The following is a 24,215-nucleotide window of genomic DNA, read 5'->3' on the forward strand; positions in this document are numbered from 1 at the left end:
ATAGAGTTCAACGTTCAAAGTTCGAATTTTGTTTGTCACGTACATAGTCAAATATGGTATAACTGGCAGTGAAATGCCTTTTGTAACTGCTCTGTCCGTGGCCGAGGAGAGATGCAGGGAAATGGATGTGGATTAATGGATAAATAAATATGTTAGGATGAATGAAGAGGGGATGTATACTATGCATATATACAATGTACAATTTACAGTTTTTACAGTTTTTTTTAATGATGTTATTGTGGACATCATACCCAGAGTACACAGAATTCCCATCAGTTCATCAGTTGCCCTGATTCAGGGCCCGAATGGCCTGCGAGAAGAAGCTCTTCTTCAGTCTCTCTGTGTTGGTCTTCAGGGAGTGAACGCACTTCGCTAACTTCAGCAGAGAGAAGAGCCTGTTGTTGGGATGGGTGGGGTCCTTCACAATCCTACTAGCCTAAAGGTCATTGGTTAGATTTCAAGATAGCAAAAATTATATCATACTGATATTTTATGTAAGTTGAAGTGAATGAGAGTGTTTCCTGCAAACCTTTAAAATGAATCAAGTGGGTTGGAATAAGAAAACCAGTAAACACTATAAACCCCGGGGCTAGGCTTTGAGAATGCTACAGTAGATTAATATTCAATGCTAAATTTTTGATGTGGAGTTGAATGTCTAGACTGATTTGATCATGCTATGCATTTTCTAGTTTCTTTCATGCCAGAGATTAATGGAGACGACAAACTTCAGTCATATTTGCAGCTCTTTTCAGCCCAGGGAATCATCAGACTGTGAACCTGTCAGATGTTGCCTAGCAGAAGCAATATTTTGAATGTGCAGTTAATGCTAGAATGATGAAGAGATCCGCCATGCTTATACATACAAAGCTCTTTATATTATCATAAAACTGATCAAAATGACCCGCAGCGGTGAACTGAACAGGGAACAATTGAGATTAGTGCAATTGTGCCCCCTGCTGGCTACATTTATATAACACAAGGAACTAAAGTTAGCTATTCAAGGTAGCTATTCTATTTTTATTTTTCAAACATACAGTAATTATCACAGACAATTATGTAAATTACTGAATAGCATAAGGCTCTGCTTGGTTTAGAGCTGTCTGTGGTAACGATCTGGTCTGTGATTCTAGCTCCGATACTTGTCTGCATTAGATTATGTCAGTTCTGCACTCTTGCGATCCAAGGAGACTCATCCATATACTGTGTAATTTTCCATGATTCTCCTTTGCTAAATGTCGTATACTGTGCATTGTACTGTATATTGTTTACAGTATATGTATAATCTTGTATGTTTATGTGTATTGTGCTAAAACAGAGTTGAATTATATCCTCTTGCACCAGATAAAATTACCACCAACATGTCTTGTGGCAATTAAAACAAAAAGAGAAGAAACAAATGCACACGATGTATATTAAATGGATATTATTACTTTTATCCATTCTTTATTGAGTAAGTATTATTTTAAATAATTGTACTCATTATTGTATGGGCATCATTGAAAGGAGCACATGGAGAACTTGTAACGTCCTTATTTTGTGCCACACACTCCTCTATTCCTCTATAATGGTGTTGCCTCCTCCTTCCCACAACTAACAATGAACAATTAATGTAGCATGAATTTTAAAAACTCCAAATATATATATATATATATATATATATATATATATATATATATATATATATATATATATATATATATTTACAACCATTCATCAGAAACAACCAAAAAAAATCCATATTAATACTCCTATAGTTAGTCCATAACTATCATTACTATCTGCAGAGAATGCATGGATACCACAGCCATGCTATAACCTCAAAAGAAGGACTAAGTTGATTCTTGCTGTAAAAGTCCATATCTGGATAATTTTACAGTAATTTCCTCAGAAACTGCAGTGAAATAATGGAAGTCGTACTAATTTTGCAATATTTTTCTTTGACATCTGCGCTACCAGTAATTTTAGAATTACCGTGATTGTAAACAGTACCGTAAAAACATAAATTTGACTATTTTAATTTATTCTTGCTCTGAACCGCATTGTAGGCTTAAAGTCCAATTGCCTTTCAGTTCAAGTAGTTAACACTGTTGTCTGGCAGTGGATTTGGGGGTTTGACAATGAGTGCACTGAAGGAGAATGGCTCTATATATGTGATCATAGTCTACTGCAGAGGAGCCTCTTTTCAGCATTATAACTGGCCCACCTTTTTTCAAAAACACAGCCATTAAGTTTTGATCCCACGATCATATTATAGACACACTGAACTTGTCAACATGCATTATCGTGTTGAGCTGGCTCTTCCCACGGCTAATCTCCTTATTCTCAGCTCTGTAAGGCCTGGCTTTGATTAAAGTTGTTATGGGTTTTGTCCCAACCGATAACCGCTGTCATTCTCCCCTTGAGCAAGACAGTTAAGAAGTCCCACTCGATCCCACCAGTAAGGCGTTTACAGAAATCTAGCATGCTTTGGACAAATTAGCTTAATGTAAGTATCTTGTTGCCGTCCCCAGAGAGAATACAATATCACTTTCCTTTTAAAGAGTCTCTAATGGAGGACAATGAGGGTATTGAAGTTCACTGGTTCATGTTATACCGTTCCAGGATTGTGAATCGGATGATGTTCTTTCAGCAAGAACAAAACCTCAAAATCAGATCGTGCTTTTATTCTGTAGACCACCACAATTCGTTTTTCTACATCCTTCGCGTTCACGTGTCACCTGATCCAATTAGATAATTATTATATTTTTTCCCCACAACCACCCATGTCATATGTAGAAGGTCTTATTTTGTTAACGGTGGATAATGATGAAAAATGAGTCAAATGCTCCTAAAAGGATTTGCACCTTGACCCATAATAAAGTATTTTCGGAACCTGACCTGGTCGTCATTGGTCTGATGACAGTGAAACCATCCAATGGCCATGCCTCCTGCTGTCGCTCCGGCCACCCTCAAAGCACTGACCAGTGAGCGCCTTTTCGCAGTGCCATCGGGAATGAAACAGGGTAGCGCACCTCTCAGATAGAGAGATCAGGCTTGGGTGCGCGACATTCTCGGCTCGGTTGTATTTAGCGCAGTCTAAATATCAGCTGGGAAAAGAACCGGCTTCTCCAGTTCCTCTGATAGCCAGCCGTATTCGCCGTGCATGGAGGGACAAGCGTATTCAGACATGCCTGGCCCGGGTCCGTCGGCTCTCGGTCGGGCGGCCGCTTTGGCTCGCTTACTGCACCAGGACTGCCAACAACTGTTGGAATTATTTGTGAGTAGCTATATCGGGTTTGTTTTATTGGCAAGCTATCAGTTTGACTGTTGGGAAAGTTATTCTGCTGTGTGTACCGTTATCTTTTTATAATAGCTCACAACATTCCCGAAATAAATCACAGTTCTGTTATTGCACCTGTTAACAATCTGAACTCCGACTAATTCCTGTGTATTTTCTTCCCTAACTACTGTTGTACCATTTTCGGAAACCATGGCTTAGTCGATTCCTAGGGCTTTGCTTAGCGATGCATGCTCGTCTTTAATGAATTAATTCCTAGAGATATTCATCTTCCAACTAGCTATATGTCATCCACCGCTGTAACACGTAATTTCGGCGAGGGGAGAGGCCCACTTAAATGGATGAGAGTTGGATGTATTTTGCTCGCAGTGTCAGCTTATACAGTAAGGTAAACCCCAGAACCAAACAAAATGGGGAGAGTATACTGAAGGCACCAAGAATAATTGTTGTCTATGTGATGCTCAGTGGTACACAGAAATTCAGTAATACATATTAGACATAATATTGAGGGGGTTATTTTAGTCTCTTTATTTTATCACTGATAATTTTATTTTCTCAGTGTTTCAGTACTGTGGAAGGCTACAGGAAAAAGAGTCCTTTTATAAGTTGTTCACTGACTTAAATGTCGACCCTCTGTTCCTACCTTTCACACGTTGCCCATCTTCCACCCTTTCAGAAAGAGCGAGAGAGTTTTCACTTTGAACACATCCCTGCGGGCGATCGCTTGGTGACTATTGCCCTCTGCCCCGAAGCCCCAACCTCGACAGAACAGGTTGGCCACGTACGCTCCGCCCTCAGCCGGTGCCTGGAGATGCTGGAGTGCGTGATTGTCCGAGAGGTAGAAGAGATGGGCGAGGAGTTAGAAGGGGAGTACGAGACAGCCAGGAAGACGGTCAAGGATCGGCTTGGGCACCTCCTCCACAGCACCGGTGTGCTGCTGGAAAACGGGGAGGGTTTCTGCCCGCCATCACCCGAGTTTCAGTGCACCCAGGTGGGTAGAGAGAGACAGACAGAGAGAGAGAGAGAGAGAGAGAGAGAGCATGAGCATGAGCACCTTGGGGGTTATTTTTGTTTATTCATTTATTTCTTTTATTACTGTTTTTATTGTCCAAATGACACAAAAATGTGACAAGGTAAGAAAACAACTATATGTCAACAAGGAGAGCAAACTCATTACATCTCAGAAAATTTCAGCAGACAGTGTCAGTTTCTGAATTACTGTGAATGAGTGCTATGCAGTAATATACAAGGCAGATATAGTGCAACCCTTTGCTTTAATAATTCATGTTGTCAAACACAGCTGGAATTAAAAAGCTGGAGTTCAGTGCTCAAATCAGTGTTTTAAATACATCTTCCTTAACTGCACTTAGTGCTGTTATATAAGGTGCACCATTGATTCAACAAGATCAGGAGAGCATCACTTAGCATACCAGCAAAACCTTACGTTTTATGTCGTGTTACAGAACCATGGGTAGGTCTAGTGCTGATGTCATTATGCTTGTTTTGCATATATAGTCCTGATACTGAGATCTCTTTTGAAACTCTGGGATCTCTTTAGGAATAGAATCCACTGTGTGTTCTTTATAAAGCAATTTATCTTTAACTTACAATAAGTCATGTAATTCAAAAGATTACAGGGTTGTTGGGGGGGGGGGGGGGTTTTGCATACAAACATTTGTAGAGATGTTTTTCAGTCATACAGAAAGGGATGTATTATTTAACTGGAATGAGCCCAGGCTTTACATTAGAAAGTAATTACATGGGGAATATTGTTTTGATTAGGAAATCCACTGGAACTACCTTAATCTTGGATGGGGTTTGTCAACCAGAAGGGCATTACACAGAAAGAAATTACTCTATAGCATTGACCTATAAGGCAGTGTTTTGGAGTACTACTTCTGGTAAATTGTACAAATGGGCTTTTGAACTTTGGTTGGAGCTTTGCCAAGCCCTGTCAGTAAATCCTCCTTTACAGTAAAACAGCATCCACCTCACACACTCCCATACATCAGCTACAAACAGGCCTCTCTGCCTACGCAGTGGCCAGATGTAGTTAAAACAGGTGACATGCTGTCAAGGTAAAAATAGGTGACCTTGAAGTTGAGTTTGATGCTGCTGTCTAAAAGGAAGCTTGGCCTGTGATCAGAATACCATTTCCTTTTGTGTTGGTGTTGGATGTTTTGTTTATTCTATTTTCATGCTCCAGTACGCCTGTTTGTTCACCAAAAGTAGATGTGTGTAGTTCTGAATTTTATCTGCCGGACATCCTTCCTCTCCTACGCAGGTTCTACCCTCCTACATTCTGTGCCCTTATTTGACCCAACTGTAACACACACACACACACACACACACACACACACACACACACACACACACACACAGACCTCTCTCCCACTCAGTCGCATATACACACACTCATTTGTTCTTCTCACTCTCATAGCCTTTCTCTTTCTTTGTCACACTCCTACACTCATCAACAAACCCTAAAAAAGATATTTATGAAACCTGCTCATCCATGCAGTTAGAGGCTCCTCATCCATCCCCATTCTCCACTTCTTCTTCTTTCTTTTTTTTTGTACCCTTCCAGGTTGTGGACGAGGTAGAGGGTTCCGGCAGTTTTGCTGGCAAGCTCTGGACCTACAAGGTTCTGCTGGAGCTGATCCACTGGACAGACTCAGCTACTCATGCCCTCCACTTGCTCCACTCTGAGAGAGAGGAGGTGCCAGAGGAGCAAGAACTATAGATGCCTTGTATACACATCCACTATGCATTCAGAAAGCTCACCGCATGGGAAAAGACCCTGGAATCATGTTTGGCAAATGTTCTAAAAAGACTATGGCTTCTTAAGACACAACCATCTTAATTTTTTTTCCTTCTTCTTCTTCTTCATGGGGTATCATTTTTTTTCAAGGTCTATTGCCTCGATCTTCCACGATCTGGTTAAAAGATTTGTTTTAATATACGGGATCTAGGTTTGAGACCACAACCTATATGTGTTGTTTTTTTTGTTTGTTTGTTTGTTTGTTTCTTGCACGGATGGGGTGGGTCCATCTTTCATTTATTTATGTTTTTCACATTTATCAGAGCAGACACTTTATTTCTTTATAAATTTATCAACATTCTGGTCCTCAGATTTTTTTCACTGTCTGTGTTTTTGAGGGCAATATAATTACTTTCTTTTGGCCAAATGCATGGCGGACAGACATAAATGTTTCCAAGCTCTCAGCGGTCTAGTTGAAACAAACCCCTAACAGTGCAATGTACGCCTGCTAGACAGAGGTCATGAGGTCACGCTTCACTGGACTGTAATGACTAGGTCTCTTTTGTAAAATGTATCATGGTAGTAATACTAGCTCACCTCTGGGGTTATGCCCTAAAGCAGATCATACTCTAAAGTATGCCCTAGAGCAGCCCTAAAGCAGATCATACTCCCGAAAGAGATGCCAGTAGGTTTTCACAGATGCTCCAGTTAAGCGTCTGAATCTCGAAAGTAAGAGGGGGATCTCATTAGTGTTGTTGCACTATTTAACTGCCTGGCATTGCAAATGTTATTTTATCACAAATTTGACATGTCTGAACATATTAATTATTGCCTACAACAAATTTGTCATTTGAGCTTAGTGCTTACAATCCATCAATGTTCAGATTTGAAGCTTTATGTACTTAGGAAAATGTACACTATGAAATTTCTAAAGGCTTATCCCAAATTGAAACCTCACACCATCTAAGGAATGAGACGGAAATATGTATATAATTAATTTTGAAAATCATCATATGTATTTTAAGATGTATTGCAATGTGCCAGGACTTGGATGTGGAAAGGGGTCTAGCCATTGAACACTAAGCTTTAAGATTTACTACTGCACTTAACACTACATTGAACACTAAGCTTTAAGATTTACTACTGCATTTAACACTACATTGAACACTACTGCAGTTAACACTACATTGAACACTACTGCAGTTAACACTACATTGAACACTAACAGCTTCTGTGTAGCATCTCTATTACTGTGACTGTACAAAGAGCAAAGCAATTAAATAACTGAAAGAATTTTAGAATGAATCCATTGGAAAGTACTTGTGACAAGTTACAACCAACATTTCAGTTTGAAAAATATATTTTTTTCTTGATGTATTTATTTTTATTTACTTACTTTGTTTACTAAAATGTGTGATATTTTGGTACCAGAATAGGTACTAACAGGTAAATATGAATATAGGTCTGTGAAAACCTAATAATTACTAATTTTTGCAGTTTCCTGTAGCAAACTGTTGCACGTCTGACACCAAAACTGTTTTGCTCACTGTGTATCCACTTAAACACGGTCGTATTTTAGAACACTATCTATATGTGCATCCATTTAAATACAGTTGTTTTTTTAGATACACTAACTATATGTGCATCCATTTAAATACAATTGTTTTTTTAGATACACTAACTATATGTGCATCCATTTAAATGCAGTTGTTTTTTTAGATTCACTAACTATATGTGCATCCATTTAAATACAGTTGTTTTTTTAGATACACTAACTATATGCTTCATTGGAGAAATGTGATGACTTCAGAATGTAGGAGAGTGTTGCATTTGGAATATTGTTTTCCTTCTTTTTGTATTGTTATTTATGAGAGTATGTGTTTGACTGTAGATGAATAAATTATTAAAATGAACATGCATTACTCTTTTTAAGTTACTCCAAACACGCAGAGCACCTTCACACTTCGTGTCACTAGACACTGGGATGGGAGCATTAGTAGGGCCCAGCTGTGTCATTTTCACCCCCATTTTACCAGCCCCAAGCCTCAGTCCAGGCACACCGCGCATGCGCAGTGGCGTCTTCACCGGAGCGCTAGGTACTGCCGTAGCAGCCCTAATGGCGGAGAACGTACGGTCGCCTTTCGACTATCGGGAGCCACCGACCCTCGACAGCGACGGAGATGGCAGCAAGCCTCCGCCACCCCGGGGGTTAGTGAAACCTGTTCGTTACATCGGCATTGGATTAAAAACGAAATTAATTTCATGTTCATGTTTCAGAAGGGTGGCGCTAGCAAGCTAGCTAGCGGGTTTGTTTCTGTTGTTGTCCGCGCGCATGTAACGTCAGCAGTGGTAGAAAATTGATGAGCGGGTTAATTCCCATTTATCTCATTTATTCGCCTCTGCTTCAAACTGCGATCTGGCCGCTCGAGGTGTCATGGAAAATCTCGAAAAGCTAAGATATCAGTAAGCAAAACATTCAATGGGCTAGAGGGCTGGTTAGCTGGCTAGCTAGCCGTCCTATTGGGAGAAGGCGTAGCGTTAGCTTAGCTAGGCTCGCGAGCTGGGTTAGCGCGCTCACCCTCCTGATGGTTAGGCTAAGATAAGCTAACGCTAGCTGGCCAGATAACCTACATTAGGCGATAACACCTGAGCCGTTTCATCACACTTGTTCAACAAAAACAACCTTTGTTTATCGTTGTTTTGGAAGCGTGACTCTGGAAAGCAAGCCCACTCGGATTGTTGATTTTATGATGTTCCTTCGTAGTGTGGTTAACTTTGGAGTGTCGGAGAGGTGTCTGTCTGACCGATTTGTTTGTCTCGCAGGCGCGTGTGTGGGAGGAAGAGGAAGGGTACACCGGTTAAGGTCTGCGACCGCGCGTATGTCACTGAAGATGAAGAGGAGAGTCTGTCTGAACACAGCTACAGCCCAGGTACACACACATGCATTCGTGTTATTCGGTCATATTCTGTTACAGTTTACACCCCTTTGTAATAATGTAATAGCAAGAATAGTAATAGAACAGCTCGTGGTCTTGCCTCGTGTTCCTGAAATATGTCAAATTGTACTGTATTGGAGTACAAATGGAGACTGAAAGCAGTCTAAAAGAAAGATTTAGTGTTTGTGGTTCAGAAGATGGGTTTACATTAAGACCACATCCTGACATTCTCTATTCATCAGTTTGCCTATTCATCAGTGATGAGAACTACTGCACAGGAAGCCTCTTATCTGTCCCTTTGACTCCTATGGGCCATACTCAGCTTATGCATTAACATGCAAATTTAAAGCAAGTCATAGGAATGCTAACTTCAAATTTTGGAGCCTTAAAAGTAAAATGTTTGTCATAGATATTACTTTTTAGCTGAATATCAACACACTTGTTTAAGTAAGTATGGCTGTTGACACTTTATATATATATATATATATATATATATATATATATATATATATATATATATATATATATATATATATAGTAATTTTTATGCGAGTCTTGACTCTGTATAACACAACTCAGGTGATGGGCAGTATCCGGACGGAGCGGAGGACCGACTCCCCCCACCCGGTAGTCCCTACTATCTTACTGACCCAGCTCAGCTTTGGTAAGCATTTATTTCATAAAGGTCAAGGATGTGGCTGGATTTGTAGAATTCCTACAGTGCATCTGTGGTGTGTATATTTTCAGGAGCAGCTGTCTCAGATGTGTGTTTGTAAGGGACTTTGCTAAAAGAGTGATTGTGTGCCCTGCAGTGTGTCGGAGCTGGGCGAGGAGGGGGCTAGCGGGGTCCGGGGGCCTGTGCTCTTCCACCCACCACCCAACTGCAGGATCCGAGAGGTGCATTGTGGGAGCCAGGTGCGGCTGGTCGTCATAGCAATCAGAGACATTGCCAAAGGAGAGGAGATAACGGTGGACTACAGTCTGACTGACTGGAGCGAAAATGCCATGGTAATTAAATTGACCTCTTGCAACATAACTTTGTTTTATGGGTTGCCTAGCTTCAGACACAGGCAAGCTGGTGAAGCGCTAAACTGCATTCCAATCCAGCCTTCCACGACTGTGATTGAATGCCCCTTCTGGTTTAATTCACAAAAAAACATTGGCATTCGTCTATACTGTTTGCTGTTTACAGTCTGGTTGTTTTTGTTTTTGACAAATTTAGGGTTTCCATCGCTCTGTCTCCCCACGAGGATTTGAATGCGGCTTCAATCCAGACAACAACATCAAAAAAGTAAATCTACTATCTTTGGACTTGCCCATATCTATAGAGACATATTTTTAACTTGGATCACTTTTATTTTGTAACTTGTAATATATAATTTTTATATATTTTTCTCAAGTAGCTTTAAAAGCACATTTTGGTTATATATTTTACTTCTTCAAATAAATCCTTAGAGATGAGGTCCAGGATGAATTTACTGTGTGTGAGAGAGAAGGGTATAAAGGCCATTTAAAATCAACTTGAAATCATAATTTTGGAGCATGAGCTGAGTGTGAGTGAAATGTTGTTTTCACAGGATGTTTAGGCAAGAATTAATGGTCAGACCTTTTTAACTTTTAAGATTTAATAGGATAGTGACAGTATAATATATTGTTACTATTGGTTAATATTGTTTTTTCAAGCTTGACTAAATATCCAAAAATCACAAGACATTAGATGCAGGCAGTCATTGTCTTTTGGTGGAAGGTTATGGAATACAGCATTTTTTCTTATGGAATACAAAGTTATGTGATAGTTAGGAGGAGTACACAGTATGACCAGGGAATTAAAGGGCTGGGGTCAATTTTGATTTCAGGCTGCCATTAAATATAATTTTGTCTTTCTCACTGACTCTGTAGGAAGAGGAGGCAGGTCCCCTCCCTCTCTCTCTCACTGTATCCGACTACCTCACTCCCTCATGGTCTCTCTCTCCTTCCTCCTCTCCGCTCTCTCACTCCGAGGCCAGCGACTCGGACCGCGAAGAAGATGAGGAGGAGGAAGACGACGATGACGACGACGACGACGAAGAAGAACTGGAGGAGCTGAGGGGCCGCATGTTGCGGAGACGCAAGAAACGGAAAGCAGCTGCCCCTGCTCCCAAAAAGAAGGCCGCCCCCAGGGCTCAGCCACGCCCCCTATCCTTTGCTCGCCCTACCCCTTCCTCCTCCTCCTCCACCTCGTTCCAGGCCCCACTAGCCCCACCCACCACAAACATTAACAACAACATAAACATAAACATCGGCCGTGGTGCCACCGGGACGGTCACAAGGCGGCAGCATTGCCCTTACTGCGGTCGCCATTTCCGCTCACTGGCCCGCCACTTGGAGAAGCACCATGACCAACAGCCCGAGGTGCGTGCGGCTATGGAGCTTGCCCACCTGCACTCGCATTCCCCACACGCCACCTCCACACACTCCAGCTCGCACTCATTCGCCTCGCCACAGCCCTCCTCCTCCTCCTCCTCCTCTGCCGCCACCGCTGCCACCCCCGGCCCCTCCCTCTTCTCCTGTGAGCGGGACTCGCAGTCGTCCGCTGCCAACTCGGGAGCCGTGTCATTCTCGCTGTCCCTCTCGCCCCCGCCGGCGTCCACGGCCGTCGGCGCCTCTAGGAAATCTCCTGCCTCTCTCACCACGCCCCCCAGAAAGGGTGCCACGGTGGCCGCCGCCTTGGTGAAGAGTGCCCCCGTCACTCCCAACCCTCCCACCAGGAGGGGGCGCCGACCCAAGAAGGAGAAGGAGAAGGAGAAGGAGAAGGAAAAAGAAAAAGAGGAGCAGCCTAAGAAACAGGCAGAAATGGAGAGAGCGAAAGAGGAACCTCCACCCACCCCAGGACGTGATGAGGAGGAAGAAGTTGGTGAAGAAGATGAAGAGATGGGGATGAATGAAATTAGAGAAAATGACAGTGGAGAAGAGAAGACTGGCGAGATGGCAAGGTATTTACTTATACATTTAGGACAGTTTACATTTTAATTTACTTAATGAATCATAATTATGCTTTTGAATGACAGGATATTTATATATTTAAGGCATATTATTATCTGGACTTATCTGAATTATTCAGGAACTACCCTGAAATCTTTTCCCACTCTCTCTGCTCTTTCTTTCAGCCCTCACCGCTCCCACATGCCACCACTGCTGTCGTCCCTGTCCACGCTGGTGCTATACCTTCGGCGGCAGCAACACTCTTCCTTCCTGTCTCTGTCCCGTTCGAGCAGCTCGGCCGAGGCCTGGCGCCTTCTCTGTCACTCCAGCCTGGCTCTGCTGATTCTTTACAACCGCCACCGTGAGTGCGAGGTGGCCAAGCTCACCGCCCAGGACTACCGCAACCGCATCACGCCTTCCACCAGCCCCACCTCTGCCTCTGCATCCACTTCACCACCCCTCTCCCCACTCGAGGCCTCTCTATCTCCGTTTGAGCGCCATGTGCTGTGCCACCGCCCCCGTGTGGGCGTCTTGGGCAAGCGCGGGCGGGTCCAGCCCCTCATCCTCCCGCCCCACTCTGAAGCCTGCCTTGACCTGCTCCTGAAGACTTCCGCCGATGTGGGCGTGGACCCCGAGAGTCCATACGTCTTCTCCCGCCCGTACCACTCGCCAGCCACGCCTCTGCGCGGCACAGACCTTCTGAGGGGTCTGGCTCGCAGCAGCGGGGCGAAGAACCCCACGGCCCTGACGGCGCCCCGTGCCCGGAGGCAGGTGGCCATCCTGACGCAGCTCCTCCTCCTAGAGGAGGGAGAACGGCCCCAGGGTGCCGCCTCGAAGCGGCTAGAGGAATTCCTGCAGAGGGAGTATCACGTGACGCAGAGCTGCACCCGGATCAGCCAGGACCCAGCTCTGATGGGCCGGGTCGGGCGAGTGGTACTGTATGGAGAGAGGGATGGCGTGCTCTTCAGAGGAATGAGTCTACAGCATATCTGCCTCGAGCTGGACGGTGAGGCGACAAAAAGACAAGAACTGCATTTCCCACGTAATTATCCTCTGTTAGACTGCATGAGGAATGTTAAGATTTGAAGTTGGCACTCTTCTGTAATGAGCAAGCTATTGTTTTACTGAACTGAGTCATACCAAGTGTTCCCTTGAGACAAGACAGTCAAATGTTAGTATATTATCTCGCTCATTTAATCTCTCTCCCCCTCCCGTGTTTCCCATTTCCTACTTTTTTCAGTGATGTCGGGGAACTCTGCCGACTCTTTCTCTGAGGAGTCTGATGGCGAGGGAGAGAAGACTAAAGAAAGAGTAGAGTCAGGGAAGAAGGCAGGAGTGAACGGACGTGGGCCGCGACCCAAAAAGAATGCCAACCCTCACCCATCGTCCACTACACCCTCTCCCTCAGCTGCTCACAAGAGGAGGAGCTCCCAGGTGAAATCAGGTAATGGTGATTTTCAGACAGCTTTTGAGTTTCCTTACAATTAACCACCATACAGGCTTCAGAGATGCTCTACAAGTTTAGATTCTGGATTCTTTATTTCAAGATTTATATTTGCAGTAGTAACAGGGTTTAATTTAGGATTATCAGTGTCAAGAGTGGCTTGAAATATAGTTGATTCACCACACCAAATGTGCTCATGTGCAGAGAATGCTGCACGTGTCGTTCAGTAGTTCAACCAAATAATTATACCAATTATCCACCCTTACTTGGTCTAGTGCGCAAGTGGGCCATATCAATTTAATTTATAGCCAAGGGCCTTCTATGAGGAAGTTGGATACAGTAGACTAGATGTAAAAGAATAATATATAATATAATAATATAGTGACTAATGCACTCAGTTCTAATCACAGTTGTAGACACTTCCAGAATAATGTGTTCATTTGAGTTTACTGCCAATAGTCTTTAACATTTGATGTATGTAATTACATGGAAATCATCTGACATTCACAGACGTGTTCTATCCCTATTAGTCTGTGAAACAGTACAGTACCAGTATTGTTTTGTTCATTCCATACAATTCATAAAGTTTGTGTCTGTAAAAATGCATTTCTATAGCAGAATGATAAGGTGCAGTATACTGAGCATGAGCAAGTTGCTCAGATGGGTGTTGCTTTTCCAGTCACCAAAAAAAAACTGGGGGGGGAGAATGTGGGCATTCTCTCAAAGAAGTAAGAGATTTCAGAGTTACCCACTCTAAAAGTAACAATGATATTTGGGTTAATCTTTTCGGTATACTCGGCCCTAAGTGGAAGTCTGCCAGGTGTTGGCTGCTGGTTTCCCTCACCTGCACACATTTTTAGTCACTTAGTGTAATCGTCTGAACTACTGAACTGTGCTGTGAGGACTGTGTTCATCTGTCTGTCCATCTTGCAGGCAAGCGTGGGGTGCTAAAGCGGCCATGGTCGGAGGCGGAGCGCGTCGCAGTGGAGACGCACCTGAAGCGCAACATTGAGGAGCTGCGTGTGCCGGCAAAGGCAGACTGTGAGCGATGCTTGCAGCACTGCCCCCTACTGGTGTCCAACCAGCGTGACTGGAGGGCCATCAAATTCTACTGCCACAACCGGATCCAGCTACTTAAGAAACAGGGGCGCAGGGAGGGTAGTGGCATTTCAGTGTGTTAGCCACAGCAGTGAGGGGCTCTCTGAACACACACACACAAACACACATACACAGACACAGGGATTCACTGACCTCATTCCTAGAATGTGGGGTTAAAGAAATTTACTGACTACACATACACACTGTTATGCATCTTTGGACCTTGTAGGTGGTTGTGTATCAGCGTATCCATTGAGTGCACGCACACAGACTGTCATGGTTGTTAAGCGAACATGGACGAGCGCACGTCTTTACCGAATGTTCGTCATAACGAGAAGGACAAAATCTCTGGTCGCTGACATCCGTTGGGACTGGAGTGTGTGTGTGTGTGTGTGTGTGTGTGTGTGTGTGTGTGTGTGCGCGCGCGCGTGCGTGTGTGCGCGCGCGCGCGCGTGCGTGTGTGCGTGCAAACACACAGATGAGGGAGATCTCACCTACCCCCAACAATGCAGCTCAAATCATGTCTCTGAACTGAAGCAAACAATGTACATTTGATTCATACAGCGTTACTATTTCTCTGAACTTTTTTCCTTCCCTTTCTTTTCTACCTTAATAACATTGTCTAGTGGAGTCTTGCTGTTGGACTGATTGTGTTAGATTTATATATAAAGACTTAAGATTTTTAAAGTCATTCTTTGGGGGCTGCAGGGTTGTACAAAGCAGTGTTTCATTTTGTGGGACCATGTCATTCTCAAGATCTGGGGAGAATTTTAAAAGGTAAGCTTGCTGTGATAACCTTGTTGAGGTTCTTTATCTCAAAATAAGCCAATGGTTTTCAGACTCGTTACCAGAAAGCTTGTTCAGACCACTCGCTGTTGGGCTTCTCTGCTGTCTTCACTTTCCAGTGTATTATTCAACCCCCTAGTAACCAAGTCAGGTGCTTTGTAGTGGAGAAAACCCTGAATAATGACATTTATGGTGGGTCTGAGACTAGAAGTGAGAGCAACTTTATCAAGCTAAGTAAAGAAATGAATTGTGAGTGTGGAATTACCATTAAAATATGTTTTTAAGCCCAAAAGCAAGCTAAAGGTGGACACCAGTGTGTTTTTAAACATGAACTGGCTTTGTCCCTGGTGTTTGTATGATAAAAGAACTTATCTTGATCATCTTAGTTGTGCGACTGCTGGAAGTAACAAAAACTGCAGTAAATATTAAGTGAAAAGTGTCATAAATAAAGCTAGCCAAGGATTTCATTCCGTTAGAGTTGATTCTCCATTATCTCCTTTTTCTTCAAATAGTCTGGCACATCACTTACTCTGCAAAATCTCTCGACCAGTTATGGACTGTAAAATTGTTTGTTTGGGATTTTTTTGTTTGTTTACACAGCAACAGTATTTTAACATAAGCTAAAGCCTCTGGCCCCAAGTTTGTGTTGTTTTGCAAAGCCACTGTTGACTTTGTATATATTTTTCAGTCTGTTCTTCAGTGTCACAATTTTACAAGGCGTGCACACATACTTGAACCTGAGCTCTGTTTCATATTTTGTATTTGTTTTGAGGGGAATTTTTTTGTTGTGGGTTTTTTTGTTTGTTGTTGTTTGTTTTTTACAACTTTCTTTTCGCCGATGAGTGTTTCTCAAAATCTTACAGTAACAAAATCACGCTTGCAGAAGTGGGTGTTGTCTTTTCATTGTGTGAAGCTGTACATTCTGTAAATATCTACTTATATAAAAGTGCTACGTTTTGGATGTTTTGTTTTTCTTAAATGGCATTGTAAAGATCTATCTGATTTTAGAAGAAAGCTGTTTAGAGAAACACAGAGGTTAATGTATGTCCCACTGCAAGAAATAACACACTTATTTGCATTTTTAGTTTGGGTTGTGCTCTTTATTTCACCTTTATTTGAATGGCTGCGTTTTGATCTTGTTACATACGGAGTCATGATATGCCTATTTACTGCACCTACAACCAGAAATAATTTTTGTCTGCCAGTAGGGGGTTATCTTATAACTGATCAAATTTTAATCTTCAGTCTGGAGTGAGTGTGCTCGTCCGAGCTGACTAAATTTTCTCAACAGACACATTGCACAAAATAGCACAAAGCGGAAAGAAATCATTTGGTCTTAACCCAGAATGCCTTACTCAGTCCTTGTTCCTCCTGGTTTGCTCCTGCAGATTTTTCCAGGAGTCAGGTGTGATGGCACAACCCAGTCAACATTAATCGTTCCATATTTACAAAGTCCGGGACTGGGATTGGAGCCGAGGGCCAAGAGTGAGTAGATATCACATCACAGCATTCCTCTCTTAGCATGATGAGTCCTATCAGTTTTAACCTACCCCAAAATCATGATCACATCATTAAAGACTAATATTACTGAAATAGTGAAGGCTTTTGGTCAACCAGGTCTCTAAATGTTGTAAGGCAGCTGGACATTGAATAGATTCTCTGTTCATCCAAGATCTTAAATTACTTCCAATTTAAGCACATTAAAAGAAATTATAGTCACCAGGCCAAGTGTAAGTTAAACCAAAAAGACTCTTAAATATGTAACAAAGCTTCAGTTCAGTAATGTTCAGGAGAGAGCCTTTTATGCCAAAGTTTCCTGAGAGCGAAGCCTTTCTAAAAGAGAATTTTGAATAATCTACCGTTATATAAATTAATGTATTCGGTTGACATTCAGTTTCATATGAATGGTGAGTGATGGTTTAAGTGACAGCTGGGGCATTCATTTACTTCAGAAGCGTTGGTCTGACTTTCCTGTGGTCTAACCAACCTGACCACTTTTCACAAAAAACACTAATAATTTTTTAAGGATTTTACATTTTATTCAATTATACAAAGGTGTGCTTGTGCAAACAAGTCACAAACAACTTAACAAACAGTTGCCAAAAAAATGCAAGCCTGGCAATTTATTCACATTTTAAAATGAATTCCAAAGAGCTAATTACTTGAAAGGTGATTTTGTATAGCCAGTTTTCTGCAGTGCTTAACACTATTATGGCCTCTCTTATGACCTGAGACATAAACAGAATGCAACTGGCTTAGCCAACAAAGTATGTTCTTTTTCACCCAGCTAGGTGATGTGTAAGTGATGACTGACTTGCTTCTAGCACAAGTGTGTCTCAAGGAACTTCATCTTGTGTTTTTCATGAGTGATCTTTTTTTTTTCTTTAACCACTTTTAAAATTATTCCAAGCCATAGAATGATACAATACAATGTGTTAGGACTATTGTGGTTGAACAGTTCGTTCCTGGCTGTCAGTGTGTAAAGTATCACAAGTAAACACTTTGATAGTATTTCAGTATTTGTCAGTATATAGCTTTGTCATTAATACAAATTACTATCAAGCACAAATTAGTGTTGAAATGATTGTTACAAACACATCCAAAATCTAAATAGTTGCCACAAATATAAATACTCTCAAATATAAATTTCTATAATGAAAATAAGTTGTAACCTATGATGACGCATCACTCAGGCATGTTAAGATTATTTTCATCACGGCTTTAGCTGTGGCACATTGGTGCGCAAATGCTTGTTGCTACAAGTATTATGCTTAATTTAAAAAGGCAGTGAATCAATATAAGAGGTATAAATTTAACAAAGATTAACATTCACATTTAAATACTACATAGCTGCAACATATCACAATAGAACTGTTCTGATAAACAATACATTGTGTGAACATGAACTAAAACTGTCTGCCTGATTAAAGACTTAGGGCAGGCTATAACGTAATTTGTTGTCTAATAATAATTACATTTATTTGAGTCTATAGCTGGTGCATATCTGCTTTCAGACATGGTTTCAAAATTAGGGAGTGGAACCATGGCTGATGCCCACTGTAATAGCAGAAAGCTCAACAGCACAACAGAACAAAACTTACACAAGCAGGTGCATTACTGTCTGAAAGTATTAAACAATGCAAGACTGCCACATGCAAGCAAACGGCTGTTCTTTGCTAGTGTCTATCCTAAAACTGCACTCCAATATGTCACAATATACATACCCACTCAATAAATAGCTGCTCAGATTTCTAGAATGCGGCATGATACAGGTTTGCTAATGTCTACAACCATTTGTAGATTTAAACCTCCACATACTGAATCTGCAATGTCTATACTATCATATCAGTGATATTAAAACAGCTGTAGGTGGTCTTTGCATGAAATTACCATCAAGAGATTATAAAATGTTTGCTAAAACCTTTTTTAAAAATTACATTTTTAATGTTTGCTGCTTTAAACAGCAATTCTGAAAGAATAACCATAAATGCAAACTGTAACAGACAAGGGAGTTCCATAAACATGAGTTGTTATAGACTGCTTAAAAGCATAGAACTGCACAAATGTATCTAGCAAAACTAACAACTATGTAGCGCCCTGCACATGTAATTTAATTTATGTTGATGTGCATCTCTTAGGTTTTAAGCCATATGTTATGCAACCCCGCCCTCAAAGGTAAATGTGGAAAACATCCTGGTTTGTTCATGTAGTGTGATTTTATGATTTGTGTAGAATTAGGAGTGAAAAGGATCTGCTCTGTCTGAGTTAACTTTTAGAATCTAAATGTGAGTAACTTTTAGAATCTAAATGTGAGTTAACAAGATTGCACATACTGATGTTAGTGTCATTATGGGATCTTAACTGAGTTGTCAGTTGGAGAACTAGCACCCTCTGCAGGAACAGCGCTGGGTCCAGCAGTGTCAAGGATCTTAAGAGGAGCCTCATCACCTATCCCTGGGTTAAACATTGGCAAAACCTGCCCTTGGAATTTCGTTTTCATAGTGACCAGACATATACCCTCCTTAACATTGTAAAATGAAAGCTCGCCTTGGTCATAGTCTAGCAAAACTCCAACACTCTCAGGTCTTGAGACTAGAGGGAGTGAGATTTCAGGTTCAGTATTTACACGGAGGCCAGTTTGTTTACTCAAGTAAAGAAACCAAAAACCTTTGGAAGGGGTCATGTCGTCATGCTTATTTTCAGTGAAATCATTTGAAGCTTTGGTGACTCCAATCAGCCATGATGTTTTGGGTGGTATATTAGGTGATATTAGTCCTACTTCCCAATATGCACGACCACTGCTGAAGGAGTTTCTTCCATACACTGATAAATGGTACGGAAAACCAGGTTCTCTGTGGGTATCGGCAACACCTTCTTTATCTCTTACAAGTTTGTTTTTAACCATTAAACCTGGACAGGTCCGTGTATCATCTAGTGTGATGCTCACTGCAGGGAAGAAAGCATTTGAGTTTACAAAGGCTTATTCCACACTTTCTCAAACATTCTGATATTTTGCATAAGTACTGTGTATGAGACCATGCATATTTATACCTGCTGCTTTTCTCAATTCCTCCATGTTTGGATTAGGGTAAGCTGAAAATTTAAATAAGTAGTTAAAATGAGGGGTTTTTTTGTTTTGTTTTGTCTTCCCCCCCCCCCCCCAAGTCAAATTGTCATAATTGTAGTATATTTTATTGTTTTAAATATTTTATCAATGACATCAAGCATAAATCTGTCATAAATACATTATTATCATACCTGTTTCCTCAGCCTCTTGACCTGAAAAGACAAAGCAGAGTTTTAGTTTTAATGTCCCGAATGGGAGAAAGATCACTAGCCAGACTGAGGACACCTCTTACCTTTCTTAACTGCTGTATATCCTGCAACAGAGAAATGCTATTATGAACGATCTCAAAACGATAAAACAGTATGACATCCAAGCAGAAGCAGCCATTCACAGCAGGTCTGACCTGTTTTGTATTTTCTGTAGAAGTAGATGCTGATGGCGGCCAGAGCCACTGCCGCTAACGTTGACACAGCAGAAATGGCCTTCCATGGTCCTCCTCCGTGCTCTGTGGGGCTCAGTAGTGGAGGTGGATTTAACCAATGTTACAACACAATAAGTTTAGTCAACTTAAGGCACAACCTAAGTATTTCAATAGTATTGTGATTAATAATCAGTAATAATTATTTTCATCACTTGGTGCAAAAAATGCATTAGTGTTAGTAGTAATAGTGATGAGTAGATTTCAATACACTGACACCATGTTCTGCACAAATGCTGGGTGCCTGTAACGTTTGCACTCGTTTGATAAATCGTTCTATTGTTTAATGGCTCGTTATGCCACGTTATTTGAGATACATTGCAGATGTGCAGTTAGAAGTTTCAGCCCAGCATCTATGCACGATTTGCCACCTTTCAGTGCTCAGTCAGTGGTCAGTTTCTGACCGCATAACCACTGCAGACTGGATATCTTTTGAAGAGCAAACCGCCGTCAGCCGAGCAGTGTAATAAACCCAGCCAGACTGCTGTGCCTGATAAATGTACACCAGCTCCACGCCCACAACTATACCACTACCATGTCAGCATTAATACTGTCATAAACTGACCATGAATGTGGTTGATGGTGACTGACTAATTCAGTGCGACTTAATTTTTGTTGCAATCTGCAATTATACACTTTTAAAATGTGCTTAGAAAATGTGTATTTAACAATGTGTTTAATAAATTGTTAGGTAGTGTATTTAGAGGCACAGCAATAGATAATTATTTATACATTTTCCGAGGGTCAGTATTCATTATGAATAATCACTTTCATAAATATTGTTTGCTACTTTACGGTGGTAAAAAGAACTGATTGGTCCTTGAAATAATTCTTTAAAAGATTTTGACATAATTTCCTTGTTAATCAGCCAACAACACATTCTCCATAAAGCTTGCTGTAAAAGCTAAATTACAGTGAAATGTAAAATCAGCAAATGTAATTTTAAAACCCTAAGAAGGGCTTTAATTGAATATATGACAACACCACAAGAGCTTCTTTTTCTCTTTGAAATGGCAAGCTAGGTGGCAAAACAGTCATTAGCAGTTTAGCAGTAATATGCAATGGACAAAGTAAATATAAATATATATATAATTGCTTACAGAAGACATCCATAACACACCATTTTTGATTCAGCAAACAGCATTATAATTACAAATCATTCGTATATTTCCTCACTTAGGCAGAGAATGTTTTGAATGTCCACGTGTCCATCCTTCTCCTCTCCTCCAGGAAGTGAGATGGAGCAAGTGATCGGGCCTGAGCGAGAGGGAGAGAGAAGAACCCAGCTCTGGACACAGGTCAGTTCTCCTTCTTGGCTGAAGAGCAGACCACCAGGACCAGGGATCTTCTGTTCACTAAGCTTCCACTCAACCCGTGGCTTTGGCAGCCATCCACAGGACCTACAGGTAACGTTTACCTGGTCACCCTGGGGCTGCAGAGACAGGACAGGAGAAGACCCCAGAGCTGGGACAGAACAGGGCAGGGCAATTACATGAATGAGAAATAAAAGGAGGAGAAAAACGGTTGAGACAAAAGAAAGAAATGCTGAAGTGTGACACACCACTGACTCATTTTCACCACACTGTCAATAAACTGCTACTGAACTTGTCAAGGGACAAAAAGAGTATTTCTATTTATTGACTATATTTTAATACTCAATTACAATCACCATGGAGCTTGGAGACATTTGAGCTAGAGTAATATTTTGATTTAACTCACCAGTTAAATTTAGAGTCAATGTACAGCTTCCATATGCTTTATCTCCACTCACAAAACAGTGAAACGTCCCCCGATCCCCCATATTAAGGTTCTTCAGCTCGAGGGACACATCTCCCCCTTTCAGCCCAGCGGAGTTCTCCTCTCGCAGGCTTAGAGAGGTCCGGTTCCTGTACCTCTCCTTCTGCAAATCTGTCATGACCTTGTGGTTGAGGTAGAGCAGGACTGGAGTGCTGTATTGGTCTGGACGGTACCAGCGGATCTCCATGGCCTTCACATCCAGCGGAGGAGAAAGCCAGCATGGGAGAACCACAGAGGAACCCAGTCTCCCCGTGATCAAACCAGTAGCGCACTTCAAAGGGAGATCTAACAGAGAATGGGAGGGAACAGAGAGGAAACCCAGAGATAGATTCATACTTTGTTTTCGTCACTGCCACTGTAGTAAAAATATTAGCAATGCACTATTTCAGGAGGGATTTGTACTCGACATCCACGTGATCTCATATGAATACTTATGAAAGCAGCAGATGCCTATTCTACAGACCCAATATACCACACGATGTTCACGTAAAGAAAATAAATACGTACCTGAACCTCAATCCAATTAATGTCATGTTATGCTACAGTAACCGAGCCTAACAGCAAAACTCTTACCGGAACCCCCAACGAGCTGAGACCCAAGGAAAATCAAGATGGCACACGATATCACTTCTGTTAAAAAAAAAAAAATGTAAAAATAAAAAAATAATTTAAAAGCAGTTTAAAAAATCATGAAGATTGTAGTTTAACGCTAGCTCCAGCGGTTGGTCAAAGCAAAGCGACGGACGATTAAACCTCTACCAGTCGTCTTGGGCTGCAATGAAAAAGTAATCAGATAGCTAGCGTAAATTAAAATTAGCGAAATTATCATTATGAACGTACCGTTGCTTGCGCACATACTTGCGAAATTTGAACACACAGCAGACGTTTCTCGGTAAACGAACAACTCAACCTACAGAGAGGGCGTGGTCTGCTTTATATACTTTCATTTTCATTTGGCACCGAAAATGGAAATAATGGCGATATCATTTATTTTTTATCCTTAGCCCAAACATTGACTTGTAGGCTAACAGTATGCTCTAGCTTCTTACGAATATTAATAAATAAAACAATAAATGTGTGCCTTGGATTCTTGGAAACAGTAAATGCCTCGAACATAATGAAACTATCCAGAACTTCACCTTCTTAATACAAAGATTTGCGCTACCAGGCCCATAACCATGGCATTTTGGGTAAGCTATATGGAACAAAGATTTCATTGGTAGAAAACAATGAAATGCACATCTCCTGCCCATGTTGCCGCTAATTGAAATCAGTCATATTTAAGGGAAGATTCACAGTGTCTGTGTGGTTGGGAAGTGAGTAACATTGTAGCAGGGCAGGAGGGATCTAGGGGTTTGGACCAATGTGATCATGTTGTCTGGATGTGGGCCTGTTCCTGTGGGGCCGTGGCATGATGGCACCCAACCCTAAGGAAGTGAGTCCTCCTGTGGACCCAGGATGACTGGCTTCAACAGAAAGACGTGAAAGGATGGAGATTGAGAACAACAGAGGAAGAATGACATGCTATGTGACTTTCCTTATCTGTTCGTCTGTGATGTATGGAAGTAGGACCTGACTTTCCATTAGCATAGCTATTCTAGATAAGCATGGATACTCGCACCTTTCCTCTGGGGTTGTAGTGCGGTGTGGCTGACCTGTGTACATATGAGTGCCTCTTGATAAGCTGAATGGTGGTTTGGAGGCATTAAGGGGCATTGAGGTCCCTTAGAAACATTCAGTGATGTGGAACCAGGTTTGCCATGATGGCCATTCCGAAACTAATGAAATCCATGAGTTAAACACACTCAAACAGGGTCTGACTGAGCAAGTTTCACGTATATTCCACCCATGGAAAATATAGACACCAGGCAGACCAAGCAGACAGAAGATGTGCTGGAATAATTCTTCAGTCATTTATAATTCTCTGGGGAAAGAAGTTAGTGGGATAAAATGGACCATTTTTGAGAAATGTTCAAGTATAGTGGCTTTAACTTCAGATGACAGATTATTGACAATGTCCATAGCAATACAAAAAAGGCCACATCCTTATATATAGATGTGCACCGGTACCTCCAGGACCATGGTGCAACATAAAAGCAACAGTGCAACA

General features: G+C 41.6%; 2 protein-coding genes across 3 annotated transcripts; one reads left to right on the plus strand and one right to left on the minus strand.

Moving 5' to 3' along the window:
* Positions 1-8,123: 8,123 nt before the first annotated feature.
* Positions 8,124-16,347, plus strand: LOC113567805. 2 transcript variants are annotated; one of them, XM_035529974.1, is made up of 9 exons: positions 8,124-8,246; positions 8,862-8,968; positions 9,554-9,638; positions 9,787-9,982; positions 10,197-10,265; positions 10,874-11,946; positions 12,121-12,977; positions 13,176-13,379; positions 14,313-16,347. In XM_035529974.1, exons 1-9 carry the CDS (start codon positions 8,155-8,157, stop codon positions 14,558-14,560), a joined length of 2,931 nt encoding a protein of 976 aa, XP_035385867.1. In that variant the 5' UTR covers positions 8,124-8,154; the 3' UTR covers positions 14,561-16,347. The 2 variants fall into 2 exon arrangements, with proteins under 2 accessions (XP_035385867.1, XP_035385868.1); XM_035529975.1 differs by having other exon boundaries at positions 12,121-12,941.
* Positions 16,348-17,627: 1,280 nt separating this feature from the next.
* cabz01076234.2 (butyrophilin subfamily 1 member A1) lies at positions 17,628-23,031 on the minus strand. The gene is made up of 9 exons (XM_026995921.2): positions 22,946-23,031; positions 22,679-22,735; positions 22,028-22,390; positions 21,485-21,772; positions 20,234-20,335; positions 20,123-20,143; positions 20,022-20,042; positions 19,815-19,856; positions 17,628-19,709 (listed from the first exon to the last, which is right to left on the minus strand). Exons 1-9 carry the CDS (start codon positions 22,959-22,961, stop codon positions 19,111-19,113), a joined length of 1,509 nt encoding a protein of 502 aa, XP_026851722.2. The 5' UTR covers positions 22,962-23,031; the 3' UTR covers positions 17,628-19,110.
* Positions 23,032-24,215: the final 1,184 nt, after the last annotated feature.

This window comes from Electrophorus electricus, chromosome 9, assembly GCF_013358815.1.
Source record: "Electrophorus electricus isolate fEleEle1 chromosome 9, fEleEle1.pri, whole genome shotgun sequence".
Lineage (NCBI taxonomy): Eukaryota > Metazoa > Chordata > Actinopteri > Gymnotiformes > Gymnotidae > Electrophorus > Electrophorus electricus.

What these genes read in the sequence shown, in the direction of transcription:
- cabz01076234.2 (XM_026995921.2), bottom strand. An exon ending in TCAGCTCGTTGGGGGTTCCG is followed by an intron (nt 22,391 to 22,678) that starts GTAAGAGTTTTG and finishes ATTCTCTGTTAG; the next exon opens with ATCTCCCTTTGAAGTGCGCT. An exon ending in CTACAGAAAATACAAAACAG is followed by an intron (nt 20,144 to 20,233) that starts GTCAGACCTGCT and finishes TCTCTGTTGCAG; the next exon opens with GATATACAGCAGTTAAGAAA.
- LOC113567805 (XM_035529974.1), top strand. Translation starts at nt 8,155, where the DNA reads ATGGCGGAGAACGTACGGTCGCCTTTCGACTATCGGGAGCCACCGACC. An exon ending in AAGCCTCCGCCACCCCGGGG is followed by an intron (nt 8,247 to 8,861) that starts GTTAGTGAAACC and finishes TTTGTCTCGCAG; the next exon opens with GCGCGTGTGTGGGAGGAAGA. An exon ending in CAGACAACAACATCAAAAAA is followed by an intron (nt 10,266 to 10,873) that starts GTAAATCTACTA and finishes CTGACTCTGTAG; the next exon opens with GAAGAGGAGGCAGGTCCCCT.